Here is a 21,711-nt window from a genome sequence, read left to right as displayed (position 1 = left end):
CACTCCTTAAGATAGCATACTGCCTTCAGGTATGGTGGACAATGGTGTCCCATTGCCAGTGTCAAAGAAAGATTCAACTACCAGCCCAGTTGACTATTGTAGACAGAATTGGAGGGAAAGCCATCTTGCTCTTCACCTCAGGCAGCAAAAATTCTTGGACCATCCCTCTTCCTTCCTTCCTTCCTTCCTTCCTTCCTTCCTTCCTTCCTACCAAAAGCTGAAAGAAATGAATCTCCTCTCTTTGTGGCTGAGCTGTGTGGCAGCACATCCCACCCCTCTCCCCAGCTAAGCAGAGTGAATTCTAGGGGGGAAGGAGATCACAGCACAGATAACAGTAAAAGGAATTACATGCGAAAGGATGGGCACAAACACATACCAGGGGAAGTCTGGGGTGGGGAACAAGGAAGCAGTGCAGGGAATGGATACAGCCCATGTCAAGTCAGCATCCATTCTGAGCTTAGTCATTTCCCCACTCCCACACGGGTCTTTCCTGTTTTGCCAACAGCCCTGCCCTGGGCCAGTGGATTCCACTGCTTCAACTGGCATACAATTCTCCAATGGGAGATGGAACCGCAAAAGAGCCATTGGCCTCATATGCTGGTCACAACTGATACCCACTTCCTCATCTCCCCTCTTGAGGCCATCATTTCATTCAGTATCTGGCGCTTGCTTACTCCTTCACCCCCACCTTCCCCAAATCACACATGCAAACAAATGTGGCATTTTCAGCCAAAGCTGCGAAGATCTGTGTGAGTGGGGAGAGGGGGGCGGGCAGCAGATGAAAGATGGGCATTATGTGGTAGCAGTGTGCTGGGGCGGGGTGGGGAGACCTAGAAAGATAGCCAGGCTAGGAGGGGTGAGTGGTTCTTGCTGAGCTAGATGGTGTCTGGCCCCCTACAGTCAGAGTTGTACCTAGTATGCAGTGTAAGGCAGCAACGAATGGTACCTTTGTTGGGCAAAGCTAAGTGAGGAAGAAGTGCTATTTAACCCATTCCCTGGGGAGAAGACATAGCTCACTGGCAGAGCCCATGCTTGGCATGCCAAAGGTCCCAGCTTCAGTCCTTGGCATCTCCATATAAAAGGATCAGGCAGCAGCTAATGAGTATGGCCCTTCTCTACTGGGCACCTTGGAGAGCTGCTGACAGTTAGAGGAAGCAGTACTAGGCTGGAGAGATCAATGGCTTGACTTGTACGAGAAACACCAGGAAGGAAAAGATCTCAAAGCCCTACTGAGTATGTTCTATAATAATTGTTTATTCATTGTACAAATCTCTGAAATGCTCTGCTCTACACGTTTCGAGACGAAGTCTCTTCTTCAGGAGCAATTGATCTCTTGGTCAAGCCTGCTTCTATTTCTGTACGAACTAGTCTGTTCTATCGGCCCCACGAGTTTTGACTTTGAAATAGGTCCTCAAGACCCATTTGTTTTGAGCTGCTTTTAGTTGAAAGGTAGGGCTGCACTTCTGATTATAAGCAGAGTAATCCTATCGGTGGGGACAGGGAGATCTGATGGCGGACAAACCGCCTTATCTGAAGCCGTGCTGGGCTTATGCCAACAGGGCAGGAGACAGGAAAATGAACTATGCCAGCTCCAGGTAGTTTTTCCCCCAATCCAGAGGCAGGAGCATGGGAGGGCTTTGGATCCTGTGAATCCACAGCCTCTCCTAACATGCTCGGAGAACACCCCCTGGAACATCTCTTTTTTGTGCTCTCTGAGATCGGAGTTCCAACATCTACCAGCTGCAGACCTTTCCAAAAGCCTCACAGGCTTGCGAGGTTGGCTCTCCCTTTCCAAGGGTGGAGCTCTCTCTCAGAACAGGAGATTTGAAAAGTCCTATGGCCCCTGGGAGGCCCTCCCAGGGACCATAGGATTGCAGCCTTCATGGATTATACCGCCACTCATTTTTAAATGGTCTCTTCCACATTGTTTAAATAGATTTTATCAGAATGGTGTGCTGAGCTGTGAATTTTTTTAAACTGCTGTTTTAACCATTTAGTTTTATTAAGGAATAAGTTGTTTTAGAACATGTTTTATTTATGTATGTATAAGCTTCCTTGGGAGGACTTTGCCCTGAAAGCGACACAGACAATTTAAAAAACAAATGCATATTAGAAAATAGGGACAGCCCTTGGTAAATGTGGAGAGCTGGATTATATGACATTCTTGATCTGTACCTATAAAGCTATTTCTCTATCCCACTGGTAGGCAACTTGTGGCCCTTCAGATATTTTGGCCTACAACTCCCATGATCCTCACCATTGACTGTGCTGACTAAGGCTGATGGGAGTTGTAGGCCAAAACATCTGGAAGGCCACCAGTTGCCCACCCCTGCTCTGTCCCTTGTTAAACTTTCCAATAGTTATGATCCCCCCTCAACACATTTCCCTGTAATGCTCAAGATCTTGCAAGGTAGACTCCAGCAATTCATGGAATGAGAATTGCCAGATGTACAAGCTGGGTTTAGAAAAGGCAGAGGAACTAGAGACCAAATTGCCAATATCCGCTGGATAATGGAGAAAGCCAGGGAGTTTCAGAAAAACATCTATTTCTGTTTTATTGACTCTTCTAAAGCCTTTGACTGTGTGGATCATCACAAATTGTGGCAAGTTCTTGGTGGGATGGGGTTACCAAGTCATCTTGTCTGCCTCCTGAGGAATCTGTATAACGACCAAGTAGCAACGGTAAGAACAGACCATGGAACAACGGACTGGTTTAAGATTGGGAAAGGAGTACAGCAGGGTTATATACTCTCACCCTACCTATTCAACCTGTATGCAGAAGACATCATGCGACGTGCGGGGCTTGATGAATCCAAGGCTGGAGTTAAAATCGCTGGAAGAAACATTAACAATCTCCGATATGCAGATGATACCACTTTGATGGCTGAAAGCGAGGAGAAGCTGAGGAACCTCATGACGAAGGTGAAAGAAGAAAGTGCAAACGCTGGGTTGCAGTTCAACCTCAAAAAAACCAAGATTATGGCAACCAGATTGATGGATTACTGGCAAATAGAGGGAGAAAACGTGGAGGCAGTGACAGACTTTGTCTTTCTAGGCGCAAAGATTACTGCAGATGCTGACTGCAGCCAGGAAATCAGAAGACGTTTACTTCTTGGGAGGACAGCAATGACAAATCTTGATAAAATAGTGACCAGCAGAGAGATCACACTGACAACAAAGGTCTGCATAGTTAAAGCAATGGTCTTCCCCGTAGTAACCTATGGCTGCGAGAGCTGGACCATAAGAAAGGCTGAGCGAAGGAAGGTAGATGCTTTTGAACTGTGGTGTTGGAGGAAAATTCTGAGAGTGCCTTGGACTGCAAGAAGATCAAACCAGTCCATACTCCAGGAAATTAAGCCATACTGCTCACTGGAGGGAATGATATTAAAGGCAAAACTGAAGTACTTTGGCCACATAATGAGAAGACAGGATACCCTGGAGAAGATGCTGATGCTAGGGAAAATGGAAGGCAAAAGGAAGAGGGGCTGACCAAGGGCAAGATGGATGGATGATATTCTGGAGGTGACGGACTCAACCTTGGGGGAGCTGGGGGTGGCGACGGCCGACAGGAAGCTCTGGCGTGGGCTGGTCCATGAAGTTACCAAGAGTCGGAAGTGACTGAACGAATAAACAACATACCTAATGACCACTAGAGTCCACAAAGCTGCCATTCAAAGGCCTTCACAAGCATTCCCCGTTCATTCTAGGGACTGCCATGCTGTTAGGAAATCAGTGTTGTATTTTAAAAACACTATCTGTTATGTAGACATGATGTGAAGAAACCTCCCATTTCCTATATGGATCGAGGAGGGCTTAAATTAAAGCAGAGAGTGTGGAGATTTGCAGGAGACTGGTTTGTTTTAAAGAAGACCAACCTCTAAAAAGGAGGACCAGGGTTTAGTGCCTCTGGCTTAGCTTAGGAAAGAATCTATTATTAGTGCTATCTCCAGCTTGTTCCTGCTGATTACATGGTAGGCAGGGAGTGAGTAAGGAACCCTGCTGTTCCTTCACCCACCCAAGCAGATTATTGTAGATGATAACCATGATCACCTTAAGAGGGGATACAGATGGGATGGTGCCTGGATTTGGCTCAGAAACCCCCTCCACCCCTGTAACAAACCAGCACTGTGCTGCTTTGAGTACACTGCTGTCCTCAGTCTGCTCACTGGGTTGCAGTTTTCCACTTGTATGTCTTCCTTCCCCTGCTGTCAACAGGGTTTCCCAGGAACAAGTATGAAATTTGTACTCCCCCTATGGAGGCCTGCCCCTGCCCCCCTCCACACATGTGAGGGCTTGGAGGAAGACTAGGAGCCTTTCTACACGAGGCTTTTATTATGATTTGTGATTGCTCACTCACAGTAGTTTGAGGGTTCTTTACACAACATCCTCCTCCTCCAGGGCCTCTCCCGTGCTTTGCAACCATTATCAGGTTTTTTTCCCTAATGAGGAAAGTGTGGTATTTTTTTCTGAATGGCTTCTATAACGCCATAGAAATCTCATCTAATTGTGCAATTCTGCTATACCACAGTGCCACCTACTGGTTGCATAATGGGACATATAGAAAGGCAGAGAAAGAAAACCCCCGTGGGGGAAAAACCATGTAAAGGAGCCAATCTTAGAACCTTTTATTGTGTGCTCATGATTCCTCATTCACGGTAGTTTGTGGGTCCTTTTCACAATGTTGTCATGCTCTAGGGCCTCTCCCATGCTTTGCAACCATTATTGTGGGGATGTTGTTTTTTCCTAATGAGGAAGTCTAGTATTTTTTCTGAACGGTGTTATAGAAATCTAGTGTAATTGTGCAGTTCTGCTACACCACAGTACCACCTAGTGGTTGTATAATAGAACATATAGATAGGAAGAGAGAGAAAAAATCTGAGGGAGGTGTGCTGAGGTATTGCACTCCTGTCCTACTTCAGGGCTTCCCATTGGGGCATCTGGCTGGCCACTGTGTGAGCAGAAAGCTGGACTAGTCGGGCCTTTGGTCTGATCCAGCAGGGCTCTGCTCACGTTCTTATAGAAGCAAATCACCCCATGAACAAATTCTAAGCCTTTTACTCCCTACTCCCCTCCTCTACTGCTACTGGGTTACTACACCTACCCCACTTAGGGCACAGTGCTATACATGTTTAGACACAAAAACATCCTACAACTCCCAGGATTCCCCAGCTGGCCATGGTTCTAGGACTTTTTTTCCTCTCTAGATAGGCATAGGACTGCGCTCTACATTGCTGTGGTTAAAGCTCACATAGAGAGATGGGAATAGACAAGTTGGCATTCCCTGCCCATCACCCTCTCCACGAACTATGGGAGCGCTACCTGAGCGTTTCACATATTTTCTTCCCAGAGGGCCCACTTATTTCAGAGCATTATTTTTCCACGGAACAGTCTTCAGTCAATAAAACCCCATGGAACAGATACCTTAATCCCTGTAAAATGAACTACCAGTTCCTACATGGACGAATCACCATTCTGAGCAAATGCCCATGAAGCTCTCCATAGTAAACTTTAACAGTCTTACATTTTTATAGAAGGGCTGATGTCCTTCACTTGTAGCCCTAATTACGTCAACTCAAGGTGTTTTTATAATGGATTGCTTCCCATACGGAGAACTTCTCTGCCTCATTTTAATGGCCAGGAGTAGAGCAGTACAATTCCCCAGTTCCAGGAGCAGCATCAGCACCACCCACACACACACACGCTCATAGGAAACTCACAGAAACGGCACACAGCACTTCTCACATAGACTCAAACACCATCCTCTGCCCAAGCACCGCCAAGCAATGGTGGGCGACCTTTTCTCTGTCAAGGGCAGCATTCCTTCAGGGGTAATCTCTTGGGGGCCACATGCTGGCAGCAGGCAGGGCCAAAGCAAAAGGTGGGTGGGGCCACCCCCTGTTCCCTTTCCCTTCTTGCCACTCCTTCTCTCCCCACTTCTCCCCATCTCTTCCTTCCTTCCTTCCTTCCTTCCTTCCTTCCTTCCTTCCTTCCCTCCTTCCTTCCTCCCTCTCTTTTCTTCTTCCTCCCCACTGAGTGGGCTGCTGGGGAAGGGACAGATCACTCTTGCCAGAGGATGAGCTGATAGCTGTACTGAAGGGTTCTGAAATGAGTCCAAGGGCCGCAGGGGGGCCCTAAGGTTGCAGGTTGCCCACCTCTATTCTAGAGGAATAGCTTGGCAAATGTTGGTTGTCAGTAGCAAAGTAAGATGGGCAGAACATGGCTGGTTGACAGAAAACAGCAGACAGCTCAGCACAAGGTAGACGTTTGTGATGATTGTAGGGGTGGCATGGGAGATCTAAATCTGCCTCTCATGTTGGTAGGAGTGATTCCATTGTCATGGAAGGGGAGAGGGAGAGGGTCTAAGCCATATTTCCCCAACTTGGTGCCCTCCAAATGGTGTTGGACTACAACTCCCATCACCCAGCCAGCGAGGCCAATGGGTGTGGTGGCTGGGGATGATGGGAGCTGCAGTTCAACACCATCTGGAATGCACCAGGTTGCGGAAGGCTGGTGCAAGCATAGGCAGTATTAAATGGTACCAGTTTAAGCAGGGGCTGATTCAGGAATGGGTTGGCCACGGGGGCAGAGCTGGGCAACATATCCAGCATGGATGTGCACATGAGTGACCCTGGCAATCCACTTGATCCACATGCCCATGCAGGGTCCCATGCCAGAGTGGCCTTGGTTAGGTGGCCAAAAATTGGGAGAACATCCCGGTGGTGTTTCCAGCAAAGAAGGAGAGGTCATGAGCAAACATTCAAAGCTGCTACAGCAATACACAGAGACAGTGCAAAATGGGGGAGGGGGAAGCAGCTTCCCACCCGGAGGGTGAGGAGGGAGGGTAGGGTTGAACTCACCAGCTGCCTTCCCCAGCCCATCTACTCCCCCACCCAGCCTGGCCCCTCACTGCACTTCTCTGGCTCCCATCCCACCCACTCACCTGTTTGTGAACTTTTGTAAGCTGTTCCAGGTTGTTCTCAAGAAAGGAAATCTTCTGTTTCTGGGAATGAGCCCCCCCGCTATCCTCGGGTTCCAACTCCGCGCTCTGGAAGGGAAGTACAGAATGAACTCATTCTTCTAGAGTGGTGAAGGAGATGGGAAAGGAGGCCCCAAACCCTAAGGTCCTAGTTGGAGGGGTCAGAACTGGCAAAGTCACTCAGGCTCCTGAGAGGCATCGTGGGTTTGGCCTGCCTCCAAAATAACAATGAGGTTTGTTTATTTATGTATTTATTTATTAAAACATTTCTATCTCGCCCAATATCATTAAGATCTCAGGGTGGTGTACAGATAAAATCAATTTAAACAGTATAAAACAATAAATAATTTAAACACCTAAAACATATTAAACTATTAAACAAGCTAATACCAGTTAAAATATAAAACAATAAATCAGTTAAAACAATGGGCTAGGGAATGCATTTAGCCCTCAAAGGTTGGTAAAAAGCCATGTTTTTACTTGGCCAATGTCCAATGTCCAAACAAGACCAATGTCTGCACCAATCGGGCCTCCAAGGGGAGGGCATTCCACAGCTGGGGTGCCACAGCAGAGAAGGCCATCTCCCACGTCCCACTATAGTGTATGTCCTGTACCGGTGGGACGCAGAGGAGAGCCCCTCCAACAGATCTCACTTCTCGGGCAGGACTTCAATTTCCCCAATATTTGTTGGGAGACAAATTCTGCAAAACATGGCCCCTCCAGGAAATTCCTGACTTGTGTGGCGGATAACTTCCTCCTACAGAAAGTAGAGGAAGGAACTAGAGGATCGACTACCCTTGACTTGATCCTAACCAACAGAGATAACTTAGTGGATAAAGTAGCAGTTACAGGAACTCTAGGGGAAAGCGATCATGTTGTACTTCAGTTCTTGGTTCTAAGGGAAGCAAAAGCCGAGTGTAGTCAAACACGTGCCTTGGATTTTAGGATAGCTGATTTTAATAAACTCAGAACAATGATCAGTAACGTCCCATGGCAAGCAACGCTAACAAGAAAAGGAGTCCAAGATGGGTGGGAGCTTTTAAAAAAGGAAATTCTCAAGGCACAATTACAAACAATTCCAACAAGAAGAAAAGGTGGAAGACAACAGAAGACGCCAGTGTGGCTTCACAAAAAGCTTAGAGATGACCTGAAAACAAAAAAGGACACATATAGGAAGTGGAAAGAAGGCCAGGTAACAAAGGAAGAGTACAGGCAGGTAGCACAGAATTGCAGGGATGGCGTCAGGAAGGCTAAAGCTGAGAACAAGCTGAGGTTAGCGAGGGATGCTAAAAACAACAAAAAGGCTTTCTTCAGCTACGTGCATAGTAAAAGACAGAGGAAAGAAATTGTTGTTCAGCTATTAAATAAGGATAGCAAAACGATAACAGATGACAAAGAAAAGGCAGAGGTGCTCAGTTCCTACTTTGGCTCAGTCTTCTCCCAAAAGAGGGTCTATGACCCCCCCGGCAAAGGCGAAGTACAGGGTGAAGGGGCAGGATTGCAGCTTGAGATCGATAGGCATATGGTCAAGGAACACCTAATTACTTTGAATGAGTTCAAATCTCCAGATGAACTGCATCCTAGAGTAATAAAGGAACTGGCAGAAGAACTCTCAGAACTGCTGTCTATTCTCTTTGAGAAATCATGGAGGACGGGGGAAGTGCCAGATGACTGGAGGAGGGCTAATGTGGTCCCTATCTTCAAAAAGGGTCAAAAGGAGGAACTTGGGAACTACAGACCAGTCAGCCTGACATCAATCCCTGGGAAAATTCTGGAGCAGATGATAAAGCAATCCATCTGTAAGCACCTTGAAAACAATGCCGTGATTACTCGAAGCCAACATGGATTTGTCAAGAACAAGTCCTGCCAGACAAATCTGATCTCATTTTTTGATCAAGTAACCTCCCTTGTGGACCATGAGAATGTTGTAGACATCATATACCTTGACTTCAGCAAAGCTTTCGACAAAGTGCCCCATGATATCCTGATGAGCAAACTAACTCAAAGTGGGCTAGATGAAACAACGATCCAGTGGATCCACAGTTGGCTACAGAATCGGACTCTAAGAGTGCTTATCAATGGGACCTTCTCAGACTGGGGAGGGGTAACGAGTGAGGTACCGCAGGGCTCAGTCCTGGGCCCAGTGCTCTCCAACATTTTTGTTAATGACTTGGAGGAGAAGGTGCAGGGAATGCTGATCATATTTGCAGATGACACAAAATTGGGTGGCACAGCTAATACTTTGGAAGACAGAAACAAAATTTAAGAAGGATGCAGACAACCTGGAGAGGGTTCAGAGGAGGACAACAAAGATGATCAGGGGACTGGAAACGAAGCCCTATGAAGAGAGACTGAAAGAACTGGGCATGTTTAGCCTTGAGAAGAGACGACTGAGGGGAGATAGGATAGTGCTCTTCAAGTACTTGAAAGGCTCTCACAGAGAGGAAGGCCAGGATCTGTTCTCCATCATCCCAGAGTGCAGGACATGGAATAATGGGCTCAAGTTACACGAAGCCAGATTCCGGCTGAACATCAGGAAAAACGTCCTGACTGTTAGAGCAATACGACAATGGAGCCAATTCCCTAAGGAGGTGGTGGGCTCTCCCACACTGGAGGCCTTCAAGATGAGGCTGGACAGCCATCTGTCAGGGATGCTCTGACTTGGATTCCTGCATTGAGCAGGGGGTTGGACTCGATGGCCTTGTAGGCCCCATCCAACCCTACTATTCTATGATCCTATGATTCTATATAGGGAGAGGCGCTCCCTCAAATATCGAGGTCCCAAGCCCCTTAGGGCTTTAAATGTCATCACCAAAACCTTGAATTCCGAGGTTAGCATAGGACTGAGGATGGTGCTGTGGCATACTGAGGTAACTTGGAATGGCAGGTGTGGTTGGCAAGACTGGGAGTGAACACAGCATTTGGAGCTACCGTAAGTTGCTTGCCAGTAAGGACTGAGTGTCCAAGGCAGCCATTTTCGACCCTGATTTGAGAATGGCCCCCAAAAGAGAGTGTGTGCCAGGATCTCAGGCTGAAGCACAAAGCCATATGCAAGAGAGTGCATTTCCATTACCACTGAAGGACCTGCACAAGTCTTAATCTTAAGAGGCAAGGGGCTTCCCGAGGATGCAGCCTGCAGGCAGGTTTGAGGCCCCAAGCCTGTCACTTTAAGAATGACAACTGGTCAATCTTAGAGCCGACAACAGAAATGAGGATTTCAGAGGGGAGTAGCTACTGTGGAGTAGTGGGTAAGTCATGGAGGTGTAAATTAGGAAGTCCGTGGATCAAATCTCACCTCTGGCATGCGCTTGCTTGGGGCTTAGGGAAGCCACTGTCTCCCAGTCTTAGACCCCTTTTTCAGTCTCCAACAGGGAGATGATACCACTACCCTACCTACAAGAGTTGTTGTAAGGTTTCCTGAAATAGTGTATGTCAGCCTTCCCCAACCTGGCACCCTCTAGATGTGTTGGACTACAATTCCCAGCATCCCCAATCCCCAGGCTGTGGGATGCTGGGAATTGTAGTCCCACACACCTGGAGGACATTAGGCTGAGGAACAGTGGTGTATGTTAAGTGCTTTGTGCACTCTAAAGCACTATATAAATGCAAAACAAATAAGAACAGCAACAAGTATTATATGGGGCTCAAGAACAACCTACTTTCTTAACTCGAGTTGTGACGTCTTGAACGAACAGCTTGCGAAGGTTATGGAGGGTCTGGAGTTCACGGGCCTAGAGGGGCACAAAAAGACAGTCAGGGCTGAGGTGAAAAAACTCTGGGCTTCAGCCTCCCTCTCCCACCCTTCGAGTCTTGTTTAGATACTTACAACAGTCTCCTCCAGCCCTTTGAGGTCCTGCTTGGACTGCTCGTGTCGCTCATACAGAAATCTGTGAAGCAGAAAGAACACACAGGTCAAGGGTGTGTGTGTGTGTGTGTGTGTGTGTGTATGGGAAGGTCATATCATGGCAGAAAAGGGTTTGGTTGCAGTCTGTCAAGGTTCCCCTTATGACCTGGACCCCTCGAGCAACTCCTTAAGGATCTCTTGCCTCCTTAAGAGTCCCACCTTCCTTCTTTTAAACTTCCCCTTCCCAGTAACGTGGGGTTTAGGCTGTAGATATGGGGCGACTGACACTCTAGACACTTGGGGTTTAACCATAACAGTTTACTAGTAGATTAAAGCAAAGAAATTACAACTAAAGGTATTTACACAATAGAGCGGAGTGCTACAAAAAGCATTAAAAGAAAATAAAAGTTGCAAAAGGCAAGTTCCTTTACCCTAGCTGTCCTTAGATTTTTCTACGCTGCTTCTTCCTGCTCCCTCTTCAGACTCTGCTCTCACTTCAGGCTCTGGCTGTCTCTTGCTATTGCTCTTGCTCTGCTGCAGCCTGGTCTTTCTGACTCTTACTGGCTCTCTCTCTCTCTTTGTATACCCTCCTCCCTCAAAACCGAAAGTATGGCTTCAAACCTGAAGAAATGAAACTTAAGTGGAGAATTGAAACTGATACTTAACCAGAGAAATGAAACTACTCCTCCCAAGGTTACCCCCTCCCAACAAAAAACTCCAGGCCTCTAAGCCTGACCATTTTTCCCGTTGCCTCTGTAGGCCTCTACACAGTCCTTGAAGTGTAACTGGCAGTGCAAGAAGATGCTGTCAACATGTCAAGCACTAGATTACAGCATTTGGCCAGTGGCAGAGACAGTCACATACCACAGGGAAAAAGGCTGCTTGTTTCAGCCCTGATCCCCTTGATCCAATATCTTTTACAAGGCCTTATGAATGAGTTTTCATGTTCAGGGAGGGGAAGATGAGTGGACAATGAGAAAAAAGGCTGTAATTGGGGGGTGGGGGGATTTGGCAGAGGAGGGAAATTGGAGGACTGAGCAGGAAGCTGCTCACCCCTCCCCTTGAGGCATGCGCAGATGGTTCTCGGGGGTAGGATTTCAGTGCCACTTCCCTGGCTAGAGCTCTAGAATGTTCTGGAGCTGTTCTGCACAGGCATATCATATGAGGCTACTAAGGAGAGGGCCTTTTCAGAGCTGGCACCCAGTTGCAGAATGCCCTCCCAGAAAAGCTCATCTGGTGCCTATGTTGTGGTCTTTTCAGCACCAAGTGAAGACCTTTTTATTTTCCCAGGCTTTTTAGCCCTTCAGCTTTAAAAATGGTGTTAGTGCATTTTTAGATCTTTGTATGCGAACCGAGAACTACCGGAAGTACAAGCTGGGTTTCGAAGAGGCAGAGGAACTAGAGATCAAATCGCCAACTTTCGCTGGATCATGGAGAAAGCAAGAGAATTCCAGAAAAATGTCTATTTCTGCTTCATTGACTACGCTAAAGCCTTTGATTGTGTGGAACACAACAAACTCTGGCAAATTCTTAAAGAGATGGGGGTACCAGACCACCTTACCTGTCTCCTGAGAAACCTGTACGAGGGTCAAGAAGCAACAGTAAGAACCAGACATGGAACAACCGATTGGTTCAAAATTGGGAAAGGAGTACGACAAGGCTGCATATTGTCGCCCTGCTTATTTAACTTATATGCAGAGTACATCATGAGAAACGCCGGGTTGGATGAATCAGAGGTCGGAATTAAGATTGCTGGGAGAATTATCAACAACCTCCGATACGCAGACGATACCACCCTAATGGCAGAAAGCGAAGAGGATCTAAAGAGCCTCTTGTTGAGGGTGAAAGAGGAGAGCGCAAAAGCTGGTTTGAAACTCAACATTAAAAAAACAAAGATCATGGCATCTGGCCCCATCACTTCCTGGCATATGGAAGGGGAAGAAATGGAAGCAGTGACAGATTTTATTTTCTTGGACTCCAAGATCACCGCAGACGGTGACTGTAGCCCTGAAATGAAAAGACGCTTGCTCCTTGGGAGGAAAGCTATGGCAAACCTAGACAGCATAGTAAGAAGCAGAGACATCACCTTGCCGACAAAGGTTTGTATAATCAAAGCTATGGTTTTCCCAGTAGTAACATATGGCTGTGAGAGCTGGACTGTAAGGAAGGCTGAGCGCCGAAGAATGGATGCTTTCGAACTGTGGTGCTGGAGAAGACTCTTACGAGTCCCCTGGACTGCAAGGAGGTCCAATCAGTCCATCCTAAAGGAAATCAACCCTGACTGTTCATTGGAATGACAGATACTGAAGCTGAAACTCAAATATTTTGGCCACCTAATGCGAAGAGAAAACTCCCTGGAAAAGACCCTGATGCTGGGAAAGACTGAAGGCAAAAGGAGAAGGGGACGGCAGAGGATGAGATGGCTAGATAGCATCACTGATGCAATGAATATGGACTTGAGCATGCTCCGGGAGAGAGCGGAGGACAGGAAGGCCTGGCGTGCTATGGTCCATGGGGACACGAAGAGTCGGACACGACTCAACAACAACAACAACAACAACTGCTGCTGCTGGCTTTTATCTTATTGTATGTTATTGTATTTTATGGTTTTAAGCATTGTCTTGTAAACTGCCCAAAGAGCTTTGGGTAATGGTTGGTATAGAAAAGTAATTTAAAAAATTAATAAATTAATTAAAATAAAATGCAATGAATATAAAAATATGTGGGACTGCACAGAGACCCAAAGGGTTTCTGCTTACAGATGCTACAAGGGGAGCAGGTAGATCTTGTGCAATGGTTTTGGAATGCAAGATATTGTGCACTCATGCCAGCTCCTAAAAATTGGGCGTTTTTCAGAATGGGGTCAGTGCTTGGGGAAGGAGGGTCAGCTGGCCGATTCTCACCACATCTTCTGTACATTTTGCAACTGCTCTGTGGTTGGGTTCAGCAGTGGGAAGGGAAAAGTGGACAGTATTGTTGTGTGTGTGGTGGTGGGGGATGGGAAATGGGGTGAGCACTCTGGCATGTAGCCCCTACATCTGCTTTGCACTGTTATCCCTTTTACCAGGAATACATATCACTTTAGAAAGGTTGGATGCCTGTCAATTTCGCTTCTAAGATTCAAAAATGGCCATTTCTATTCACAGTTTTAAAGTTACCTAACCGGGGATTTCAGGCTTGCAAGATCTACTTTATTCTTTACTAGAATCCCAGGATCCACCAACTGGAGCCTGGTGCAAAAGACATACACGAAAAACAACCTCTTCTATACAGACTAGGAATGTACAGATTTTGAAAAATCCATTCCGTGTTTTGTGGATTGTCAGGTGCCTTTCGTTCCATTGTCTGCTCATTGGCAGAAATGGATTTTTCCCAGTTTCCAGTTTCAAAGTGAAATTTGTGCAAATTCACTTTTGCAATTCACATTTGCACAAATTTGCACTTGCGAAAATGCAAATCCCCCCCAAAATGCATATCCCTCCATGTGCATTTTCATGCTTTAGCCCATGGGGGAAATGCACATTTTTGGCTGATTTTTTTATTTTATGTATTTTTCTACAACTAAATTTGCATAAAATTACAGAAAGTAAAAAAACTGGTCTGCAAATCTACAGAATCTGTGGACTCAGAAAAAGCTAGGCTGCTGCGGTATCCACGGGACAGATTCATAGAAATCTGAACTCATTTGATTCCAATGCGGATATCTCCAACATCCCTAATAGAGACTGACTATGTAGAGGAGAAAGGGAACCAAAGCTCCATGGTAGAGCACCTGCTTTGCATGCAGACGGCCCCAGGTACAATCCCTGGCATCACCAATTTAAAAAGGAGCAGGTGATGGGAAAGATTCTCTTCCTGAGACCCCGGAGAGTCACTGCCACAGTAGACCATGGATGGGCAGAAGGTAGGTCTGGGTCAACTGGTAGGTCTCTTGCTGATTTGCAGTAGATCAGCCAGGAATTCTACTCTCAGTTGTTTAACCAAAGCAGCAACAAAATGACTTCCACCACCCCCAAATCATACTGCTGGAATGAAGAAAGCCTGGGGTAACCAGGAATGGATTTTTATGTGGAAGGACTGTGAGGTCCATTCAGTAATGGCGCTTGAAACGAATTCCTGGGCTCAAAATTCTTTAATTCTAAGACACCGTCTCCTACCTCTCTTGTTCTCTCTCCATAATAGGGGTGAAGAGAGGCAACTCAAATTGTCTGGGGAAAGGAAGGGAAAGAGAGTCTCTCACGTCAGCTCCTGTAGCTTCTGCGATTTCTCCTGTTCCTCACTCTTCAGTTTCTCATAATCAGCACGGAGTTTCTCCAGTTCAAGCTCTAACTTCTGGTTCAAGCTGGGCAGGGATAGAATATGGAGAGGAACAGCGATGCTAACATAGGTATTGCCAACAGGACAATTGACTGTTGTGCTTCCTCACCAGCCTTACACCTGAGTGTAAGATCAACACTGCAAGCAAATGTTGTGGCCTCCAACCATTGAGAGCCCCCATCCTGGGACAGCACATAGAAGATGCTGTTTGATACAACCACATCTTAAGCCTTTCCATCACTACCAGCTGCTAGTCCTCAACATAGTCCCCCCTGTAGCACTGGTTTGAACTGATTTTTAACTGGGTTCCATCATCCAGGTCTTCCCCAAGGAAACCTGGGAAGTAGAGTGTTCAGTGGATCCCAGCTCCCTTCATTGAACCCCAATTTCTAGGAGGGAGTATTGCTGAAGTTCAGTTAGGTTTTCTCCAGAGCGTACACATGTCCCGCCCTGCAGGAGCTTAGTACAAGCCCTGAACCAGCAGCCTGGAACTCCTATTCAACAAACACCACCCAGAGACCACCAATGAGCTGGCCTTATGTCAGACAAGGGACGTGGACTTACAGTCCAGTCCATATCATTAAGATCATAAGAACATAAGAAGAGTCCTGCTGGATCAGACCAAGGGTCCCTCTAGTCCAGCATTCTGTTCACCCAGTGGCCAACCAGCTGCCCACGGGAAACCCACAAGCAGGACATGAGTGCCGCAGCGCCTTCCCATTAAACAGCTTTGAGGCAGAGCGCAATTGACTTGCTCCTGTTTCTTGCTCCAGATAAGCTCCATTACTGCTGTTGTCTTTTCTCATCCTCTTCTCACCTCAGCCTGGCCCTTGACGCCAGCCCAGAACAGCCTCCCGCCATTGCTCAGGACAGGTCCTGGCAGGAAGCCCAGCCTCCCAATCCCACGAGACATATCCACCCACCCACATGGTGAATCACATCCTGTCATGGAAGTCACTGGGCCCATCCCCTTGGTGTGACTCACTCCTTGAGCTCATCGATGATCTTCTGCTTCTGGTTGATCTCATCACGCAGTCGTGCCAACTGCTTGTGGTGGGCCTCGCGGTGACTCTCCAGTTGCACTTCCAGGGCCTTCTGGATGACAGAAAGGGAGCAGGTCAGAAACACAGACAGCAATCCTAGGATCCCTCCCACAGTGGCACAAGTATCTTTGGTATTCTCCACCACTCCTCTGTTCCCTTCAACAGCCTGTCAGATTCCTGCTGCCCCCCCCCCCCCAATCCCTGGTTCATTTGTTTTCCCTCCCAGTGCTCTGTGATATTAGCCTGGGATACTCACATCCAGCCCTCTGCTTTCTTCACCCCCTCAGCCCCCTTTCTGCTGAGAGATGCCCAGGGCCAAATACACTGCTCAAGAGGAAGGTGCTCTCTTCCTCTGTGGGGGAGTTCCTTAGACCAGGAAAGATACATCATTGTTCTGTTACTCACTTTGACTTCATCTGTATCCTGGATCAGGTCCTGCTCCTTGCCCACTTCATGAACAGTCTCTGTGGGGGAGAAGAAGAAAAATCCTTTGGGTGAGGCCAGAGTTAGAACAGATCAGCTAAAGGTCAATGCTGGTTCAAGGAACAAACATTTGAGCCTGGATCTGGGAGACTTGTGTTGAAGCCCCTCCTCCTCCCCTGGATTCATCATGTGGCCTCTTGAGTGAGTCTCTAGCGCAGGGGTGGGCAACTTCAGGAGGTCTGTGGGCCATTTTTGCCCTTCTGGGGGCTGCACCTCCCTCCCGTGGTGCTAAAAATAATAATAATTATTACTATTACTATTAATACTATTTTAAAAATGGTGTCTGGACCAGCGATGGAGTGCAAAAAGGATCAAAATTAGGAGGGGTCAAAATGCCTGCTCTGGATACCTACACACACACACACACACACACACACACACACACAATTTGGGGAGCAGGTTGTCCGTCTTTACTCTAGCAGCTTCCTCCCCACTGTGCTGCCCAGTATGTGTGTGAGTGGTGGTGGTGGAGGGGGATGAGTGTGTGTGTGTATGTGAAAATGGGGTTTGTGGGATGGAGGGGTAAAGTGGGTTGGTCCTGCCCACTTTGGGCTATGGCTCCACCCCCTGCTGGCATGCAGCCCCCGATGTCCTTCCCTGTGGTGAATGTGACCCATTATGTTATGCTCAAACAGGGTATATCAGCTTTTCCTAACTTGGCGCCCTCCAGATATTTTGGACTACAATTCCCATCAGCCCCAGCCAGTTTGGACAATGGTTGGGGATTATGGGAATCAAAGTCCAAAATATCTGGAGGGCATGAGGTTGGTGGAGGCTGGGGGCATATCAACGCATGCAAGAGGCACGAGGATGCACCTGACGGTCCCACACCGAACATCCTTGCATTCAAGCGGAAACAAGTAGAAGCCATCTCCAGACCTTCCCCTTTAACACAGGAAGATCAGGGACTGGGGATGGGGGTAGAGCATATGGTGACAAGGGTGCTGCCCTGAGAGATGACACAGGAATCAATGCTGGGTGCAAGAGCATTGCATGCATGTCTATCAGGCCATGTGTAAAACCCAAAGAATGGAACATGATGTTTGGCGGCAGCAGAGCCAGCCCTCCCGCCTGCGGCTTCTCCCTTGGAAAATGCCTCCTCCCCTTGCTGTTTCGATAGCAACTATTCAGAAACAGGATAGACGTTGTTGTTGCTTTTTAAATGCACACAAGGTATTATTACAGGGGGTACGTTCAAACGCAGCAAAAGTTGCTAGTGAGCAAACAAGACAGCAGACCTCCCATTGTAATCAGGGTTCACATAGTCTGCGTTAAAAACTAACCACATTCTGCAACCACCTCCGCCCCTGTTTTCTGGCATAAACGATGCAAGTCATTCACTTGTTCTGCCTCAGGTATGAAGCACAGGTTACGGGGGAGACACACACCTTGGGCCTGCAGTTTAGCCAGCTCTTCATTTAGAGCATCATAGGATTCCTCCAGGTTTCGTTTCTTCAGCTCCACGCTCTGCATGTACTCAGTGAGCGAGCGGATCTTTGCCTCATGCTGGGGAGGTTGGGGGAGAAGAGCAAGCAAGTCAGAGACCCCTTTCGCAGGCATAACCTTGTTTCCAATCTCATCTTCAATGGGCTGGTCCCCAGAATATCTGTTTGTTGCAGCACACAAATTGTCCACATTCCTCAACCAGTCTTCAGAGTACCAGAACTAGGCCTAGAGGAAATGTAGGAGCCATTCCTACATTACATTTTAGGTGTACACCTAAGGTTGTAGCCAGCGGTGCCCTTCCACCAGCAGAATAAACACCCCTGGCAGACAGAATTTCCCCTCCCACCTGCAGCCTGCTGCACACACCCCAATTCTTGGGGGGGGGGGATGAGGAGGGCTACAATGGGGGAAGGGGAGGCAAACTCCCATTGTGTAAGTGGAACTCTGGTCACGTAATGCTGGATTTAGCCCAAGACGTTTTACAGTGCAATCCTATGCATGCTTGTTTAGGAGTTGTGTTCAATGAAGGTGCTTACTCCTAAGAAAGTGCAGATAGCATGGCGACCTTCAGGATCAAACTAGACGTTACATGCAGATGTGTATAACGACCCTTTTGAAACAGGAAAAGTTGCTTCTGGAGGGGCAATCCGGATCAGGAAAGGTGTGGGTGTTGAGGTGGGGCTACTTAACCCTTTCCTTTCCCATCATTTCCTCCCATGAAGCTTTTTTCTTCACAGAGTTCCAAATACACATTTGCCCTCACTTGGAACTCTGCAGAGAAAAAAGCTGCAGGGAATGTGTGTATGATTTGGAGTAGGGAACAAGAGAGTGGGAGAAACAGTCAGATAAGCACTCTTCCCCTCTGCTGTTTCTCTAATCCCTGTCACTGCCCCCCATGCCCCCCCTAGTGGCTTTTCCTGTTTTAGAAGCATCATAGGATAATGTTGCATGCATCTGTACCTAGTTTGGCCCCAAACATACACCTGAAAATGTAAAGTATTAAGCCAAAACTACACATCTACAGGAGATCTATGACCAGACCTTCTGATGTTTTCATTTTAACTCAGAAGTGGCTGCAGGGTAGGGGTGGGGGGCTCTGAAGATGATTGGAGGAGCAGCAGTGGAGAAAGGAGCTTTTTAAATTCCCATTACAAAGCTAATAACAGCTTCAAGGGTAAGTGGATGATTTACACTGGGAATATGACAGGTGTGGGGAGTTAAAGCCCTCTTCTCCAGTGCCATGGCTCTGATCAAATCTGGATTCCCCCCCCCCATTTCTTTTAAGTAAAAATCCCACATTACCCTGATTTGGCTCTTAATGACAACCACAGTTTATGCAGCAAGCATTGCTCATAATACAACAGTGTCACACTGATGTTTCCTCCAGATGCATGTCTATAAACGCCCATTTACATGTGCCTGGGCACTCTGATTGGACATGGTCTCCCAAACATGTGTACACAGATGTTTAAAGATTCACACCTGCCACTGAAACTGCACCTGTGTGCTGTGAGAATGCCTATGTCCTAACAGCAATGATGTTTGCCACGGAAGTAAATCTTTGAGGTAAATCACATTTTCTGAGGTAAATCTCTGATGCAAATCACATGATTTGAGGTAAATCACATTCACAAGTGCCGCAACCCCAACCTTCACTAGCACCCAGGACTCCCAGCGCCCACGAGTCGTAGTAACTGACTGGACCAGCAAACACAGTGCTGCCAGCCACAGAAGTACTGAACCCAGACACGACACCAAACTGAAGCTGGAGCCTTTCAGCCAGAGGCCCCCCACCCCAAGAAAGATTCCTGTGAGGAACCGGCCCCCTTTACACCTGGAGGTTCACACTCTCTGGCGCCCGCTCATCAGTGCAGCAAACACACAAGGCAGACGATGACCGAGAAGCGACTGAATGCTAGGCTGAAGGCCACAGGACTACCCCTTTATGACTTCATACTCTTTAGGAACAAGGAGGAGCCTGGAAGGGGTCACCTCAATAGCACTCCACTTGCTCTCCCATTACCCTTAACCAAAGGCCCCAGTCGTGCGTCAGACCTTGTCGGAGCAAGTTATCTGCCTGGAGCTATCCAAGGCCCTGCAACTCCAACTCCTACTTGCGGGCCTGCCTAAGGGCCAAACTAGACATGACATTAAAGGCATACTTTACATCTGGCACCAATGGAGGATTTCTCTCCTTCCCCAAACCCAACCCCCAGCAAAGCAAATACCACCTTCAGGGAAGGGATTTTCTTCAGGACTACAGCAGGGGAGCAGAGAGACTCAATTCCACCTTTGAACTCGCTGCAGTAGCAATCATTATCAGCTTCCTCCCTCACCCTGGCTGCTATTTGCATTTTTTTTTAATGGCATGTTAAATGCAAAGATGCATTTACTGTCACATGTAGTTTGGCCCTAAGACACCCTTGGGCATCAGTTGTGCCCCGTGGGCTTCCACACATGGTCAGGACAGGACAGCAAATAGGTGTTATCATATTGGTGTGCCCATCGGGTGCCAGGATTGGCTGCAGCTCCTGTCAAGAGTACACTCCAGAGCAAACGTGCATGTGTGGTTGTGCAGTGCATGAAATGGTCCTCAAAGTCCTTGCAGGGGGAGACAGGCCCACCAGCCTCACCAAGGACGAGCCGAATGGAATGCAACCTAATGCACGCCTTTCAGCTGATAGCCCCAACCCTGCTGGAATTCCATCTCTGCAAGATGAAATGGGACTACAGCTGCTAGAAGCAGGCAGTCATGGAACAGTCACCTGATGAGATGGGACAGACCCCCCCTCAAAGTGTCCTTCTCCCTGCTCCCACTAGGGGTCGGAGGAAAAAGAAAGTCCGTTTAGTCCAGCACCTGAGTGGGGAAGGCTGTTCTAGAATGTGGGAATTACTTGTTACACCAGCTTTCCCCACCCTCCCTGAGACAAAGCAAAACTCAGCCTCTCTCCCTGGGCCAATGCAAGGGGAATCTGCCCCTATGCTTCCTGGGGGGGGTATAGGGAATCTCTGAGCCCCCCCATCTTTTCTACCCCAAAGCCACCCTTCCCCATAGCTGCCATCCTTCCAATCCCCACTCCCACAGGTCCAACCTGAGAGATGAGGAGCTGGCAGGAAGACAATTCCCGTCCCGTCACCTCCATCTTGCGGTGACACTCGACTTGCAGCCCCTCTAGCTGTCGGCAGCGCTTCACAACTGACTTCACTTCCGATTTGATCTTGCTAATGTAGAGCCGGGCGACGGTGAATTCCTCCTCAATGGCGCCGCTAATCTCTATTGGCTGGGGATGAAAAAAAAAGAAGGTATGGGCATATTGGCTTGGGTGCACAGCTCAGCCGTGTGACACTTGTAAATTGAACCTGTTTACATTGGTTGCGTCCGCACTAGTGATTTAGTTTCAACTTGCTATCCTTCATTCACTCAGTTTTTACAGAGAATCAAGATACTGTTGCCAAACCATTAGATTCCGGTATTTTTTGAGTGATCCTTCTGTCTTTTTTCAAACCTGGTATGTGATTTTTTTTCTCATTTGAAACCCAATTATGGTGCCAGCCTATTCAGTTATCACCTTTGACTGCCTTCAAGTTAACCCTTGTGTTGT

At 47.6% G+C, this 21,711-nt stretch overlaps 1 protein-coding gene across 2 annotated transcripts in view; it reads right to left on the bottom strand.

Moving 5' to 3' along the window:
* The window catches only part of KIF5A (kinesin family member 5A), a 74,827-nt gene that overhangs the window by 9,060 nt on the left and 44,056 nt on the right, over positions 1-21,711 (bottom strand). For both annotated transcript variants that reach the window (XM_084832274.1, XM_084832273.1), the window contains exons 16-23: positions 21,202-21,390; positions 18,052-18,169; positions 16,586-16,644; positions 16,123-16,232; positions 15,061-15,162; positions 10,803-10,863; positions 10,636-10,707; positions 6,941-7,045 (exon numbers count right to left, since the gene is read on the bottom strand). In XM_084832274.1, the coding sequence (XP_084688400.1) occupies positions 6,941-7,045; positions 10,636-10,707; positions 10,803-10,863; positions 15,061-15,162; positions 16,123-16,232; positions 16,586-16,644; positions 18,052-18,169; positions 21,202-21,390 (816 nt within the window). The remainder of the gene's footprint in view (positions 1-6,940; positions 7,046-10,635; positions 10,708-10,802; positions 10,864-15,060; positions 15,163-16,122; positions 16,233-16,585; positions 16,645-18,051; positions 18,170-21,201; positions 21,391-21,711) is intronic.

Source organism: Heloderma suspectum, chromosome 2, assembly GCF_057233095.1.
Source record: "Heloderma suspectum isolate Gila_16-S chromosome 2, 16-S_ref, whole genome shotgun sequence".
In the NCBI taxonomy this organism is placed as follows: domain Eukaryota; kingdom Metazoa; phylum Chordata; class Lepidosauria; order Squamata; family Helodermatidae; genus Heloderma; species Heloderma suspectum.
Note: the sequence above shows the minus strand (reverse complement) of the source record. Positions and strands in the feature narration are given on the sequence as shown.